Here is a 4,160-nt window from a genome sequence, read left to right as displayed (position 1 = left end):
CCTAAAAATGCTAAATGTTTGTTACAGTTGAAAATTAGGAAAAATGTAAGCTTTTTCTAAAATGTTGAACTGATGTGGAACACAAAAGAAGCAGAGTCAATACAAAGAAAACATGACAGTTCAGTAAGTCAGAGCTGAAGCATTACATTTAACGCCAAAATATTCTGAATAGTTTTACAAAAGTAAACGATCCAATAATAAATAATTAGGCAGGGAGAATACCCCCCATCCCCGCCATGACCTAAAGTTACGCCCTTGAAGAAATTATAATAAGCAAAATGTATAAATTTGTATTATCCTCACCAATATTTCTCACATTTCAAAAAAATCTGTTTTTTTTTGTTTGCTTGTTTTGTTTTGTTTTTGTTTGTTTATTACAAATCTTAAACAATTTACACAACTAACATCCAAAATCAAACTCGAGATCCTGTTTGTTTCCCATCTATTTTATTTGATTTCTTGACAGGTGTGTAACTATAGGGACCCTGTGTCAAGACTGAGATTGGATAACCAATATTTGGATGTTTCTTGACAGTTTCATTTGACAGTCCCATCAGGTCCATGTGTACAGTCAGAGTAAAAAGCAAAATATTTTTTTCACTGAAGAAAAAAAAGGTCATTATATTAGGGCATTACACATTTCGCTGAAATATTGTGCATGGTGTTTTTATCGTTTTAGCCTAATTTCAACCTTTTAGCATTTTATTAAATATCAAAGACGGACAAGGAGGTTTGTGAGCTTCTCAAAACTTGAGTACAAATCAAAAGTAGTCTCACTCATTTTTTAAAGCCAAATGCACACAAACTGAACTGCAATTGTTTTCATAGGACACTATTTATTTCCAACATTTAACATATGTTACTTACAGATATTTTCTCTAGAAAATAACTGTCACTGCACATYAACCGACAGAAGAACACACTGTATTGCAAAGACTGAAACAAAAACAAACAAATTAGAAGATATCCCACCAAACTATGAGCTCATGCACCATTTCACCATCAAATGAAAAACAAAAACAATATGACAATTCATCTTATTTTAAGTACATTTTGCAAGTACAGACTCACTTTATTGAAACGAATACAAGACTGCAAAATAAATAAATAAATAAAGACAAAAACTAATAAAATATATAAATAAATAAGAAAACTAATTTGACTGTATAAACCCAGGAATAGCTTGGACTTTAATGTCTGCATACCCCTGTTTTTCTAATGGAACATTATATAAAAAAAGGGAACATCCATTTTTGCGGTCATTCAACATGCAACACAAGACAGTTTGTGTCCATCCTTTTCATAGATTTTAATAACTGTCTGCATTTTTGTTAAAATCATCTATGAAGAAAACTCAGCAGCACTCAGCAGGGGTGGCTTTAGGTTGATGTGTTTTCTTCTGTTAAATGTTGCTCAAGGCTACGGAGAAGGAGGCGCCTTTAGAGAATTACAGGATCCTCCCTGGCTACTACCTGTAGTCCCTTGGTACTGCAAAAATATACAAAAATAACTTAGCAAAACAATCATTTTAACAATAAAACAAATAAACAAATGAAATAAGTAGTTATTGATTGTACACTGACAAAAGGTAAAGCACTCAAAACGGTGGAAATAAARTGAAACAGCACATGCAAAATCACATGACTGCACAGCGGTTATTAAAATACCAATTCCAATGAAGTTGGAACATTGTGTAAAACATAAATAACAGAATATGATGATTTGCTAATCTTTTTCACTCTATATTTAATTGAATACACTACAAAGACAAGATATTTAATGTATTTAATGAATAAGTTTTTTTTTCAAATATTAACTCATTTTGAATTTGATGCCTGCAAATGTTGAGACAGCGTTCTAGGTGGAATTATTTCCCATTCTTGCTTGATGCAACACCTGCAGAATGTGGCTTGACACTGTCTTGCTGAAATAAGCAGGGACATCTCTGAGAAAGATGTTGCTTTGGCAGTAGTTGCTCCAAAACCTGTATGTACCTTTCAGCATTAATGCAAGTTACCCAGGCCATGGACAATAACACACTCCCAAAGCATCAGAGATACTGGCTTTTGACCCGTTCTTCTTTTGCCCAGAATACATGGTGTTCATGGTTTCCAAAAGCAATTTGAAATGTGGACTCGTCAGGTCAGTTTTCCACAATCAGAATAAAATGATCGGATTAAGTGTTTACATGCACCCTGTTAGGATTATCAATCGACATGAACCAACTCTCTCATTCCGATTACAAATTCATTCGGATTGAACTGAATCAAGTCAGAATAATCTGAATGGGGTGTTTACATGACACATTTTTATTCTGAATGGCTGTTTAATCTGATTACTTATGTCCATGTAAACTTAGCTAGTGATGTTATGTAGTGTTCCTGTGCCCATGTGGTAATATCTGTTACAGAATGATGTTGTGTCACGGTGGCTCAGTTGGTAGAGCTGAYGCCTCTCAGCAAGAAGGTCACCGGTTCAAATCCCGGTCCGGGGACCTTTCTGGGTAGAGTTTGCATGTTCTCTCCGTGCATGCGTGGGTTCTCTCCGGGTACTCCGGCTTCCTCCCACAGACCAAAAACATGACTGTTAGGTTAATTGATAACTCTAAAATTGTCCCTAGGTGTGAGTGAGAGAGTGAATGCTTGTTTGTCTCGTTTGTCTCTATGTGTGGCCCTGTGATGGACTTGCGACCTGTCCAGGGTGTACCCCGCCCCTCGCACTGTGACTGCTGGATATGGGCACCAGTGACCCACGCAACCCTGAAAAGGAAGAAGCGTGTACAGAAAATGGATGGATGGAGAATGATGTTGTTTTTTAATGTTGTGCCATCTGAGAGATTGAAAGTCATAATTTTCAGCCTTTCCTCTTACTTGCAGATATTTGTCCAGATTCTCTGAATCTTTTGATGATTTTATTGACTGAAGATGATGAAGCCTCTAAATTTACTGCAATTGTATATTAAGAAATGTTGTTCTAAAACTGATGGACTATTTGCTCACGCGGTTGTTCACAACGTGGTGAAACTTCCCCCAACCTTGCTTGTGAATGACTGAGCCTTCCATGGATGCTCCCTTTGTACCCAACTATGACACTCATCTGTTTCCAATTAACCTAGACTAAAAAAAACATTTGTGTATTCATTTGAATAAAGTTTGAAAAGGATTTCCTATTCTGTTTTTAATTTATGTTTTACACAACGTCCTGACTTCATTGGAAGTGGGGTTGTACTATATCAGATCAAACAGATAATGAAGTTGGCAGTGCAGGCCTGCTGCTGGTCCAGCATAGGGTGTGGCACCCTTTTTGGCAGGGATACAAGCAATAAATTGGTGGAAAATCTCATCTTACAACATGTGTGTCCTCTCCTGAAGCAAGTGGACCCACAGTAAATGTAATGCAGACTACTTTCTCTAGTTCACACATACAGTATATACTGTGTATGTAACCAAYAATAAAAAAGATGAACTCTTGGTATATTGTTTTGTGCAAAGTTTATTCAGCTGACAGCAAACTCAAGACTGTCATCCATGTTTCAAAAAAACACTTTGTAAGCAGCATTCATTGCCATGATAACAGTTATTTTTTATAGTCATGAAACTCAAACATGCAATTTTAGATATGAGCATCTCTTCCTAACAAATTTTATTAATTAGACTGTAAAACACCTACTCAAATTGTAAAGAATGAGGATATTCAATATAAAAATGTTTTTGTTAAGCTATTTAATTAATAAAAGCTGAGTTTTTAATACACTTCAGTTATAAAAGGTAAACTTCAGACATTCAATGGATTATACACTCACCGGCCACTTTATTAGGTACACCTGTCCAAGTGCTCGTTAACACTTAATTTCTAATCAGCCAATCACATGGCGGCAACTCAGTGCATTTAGGCATGTAGACATGCTCAAGACAATCTCCTACAGTTCAAACCGAGTATCAGTATGGGGAAGAAAGGTGATTTGAGTGCCTTTGAACGTGGCATAGTTGTTGGTGCCAGAAGGGCTGGTCTGAGTATTTCAGAAACTGCTGATCTACTGGGATTTTCACGCACAACCATCTCTAGGGTTTACAGAGAATGGTCCGAAAAAGAAAAAACATCGCGGCAGTCCTGTGGGCGGAAATGCCTTGTTGATGCCAGAGGTCAGAGGAGAATGGGCA

The 4,160-nt window shown here is 36.5% G+C and overlaps 1 protein-coding gene across 1 annotated transcript in view; it reads right to left on the bottom strand.

Moving 5' to 3' along the window:
- Positions 1-816: 816 nt before the first annotated feature.
- The window catches only part of syt9a (synaptotagmin IXa), a 19,860-nt gene continuing 16,516 nt past the window's right edge, over positions 817-4,160 (bottom strand). The window contains exon 7 of the mRNA XM_014001895.1: positions 817-1,488. Within this exon, the coding sequence (XP_013857349.1) occupies positions 1,420-1,488 (69 nt within the window). The 3' untranslated portion in view covers positions 817-1,419. The remainder of the gene's footprint in view (positions 1,489-4,160) is intronic.

This window comes from Austrofundulus limnaeus, unplaced genomic scaffold (assembly GCF_001266775.1).
Source record: "Austrofundulus limnaeus strain Quisiro unplaced genomic scaffold, Austrofundulus_limnaeus-1.0 Scaffold10, whole genome shotgun sequence".
Lineage (NCBI taxonomy): Eukaryota > Metazoa > Chordata > Actinopteri > Cyprinodontiformes > Rivulidae > Austrofundulus > Austrofundulus limnaeus.
The sequence above is the reverse complement of the archived record's forward strand: the minus strand, read 5'-3'. Positions and strand labels throughout refer to the sequence as shown.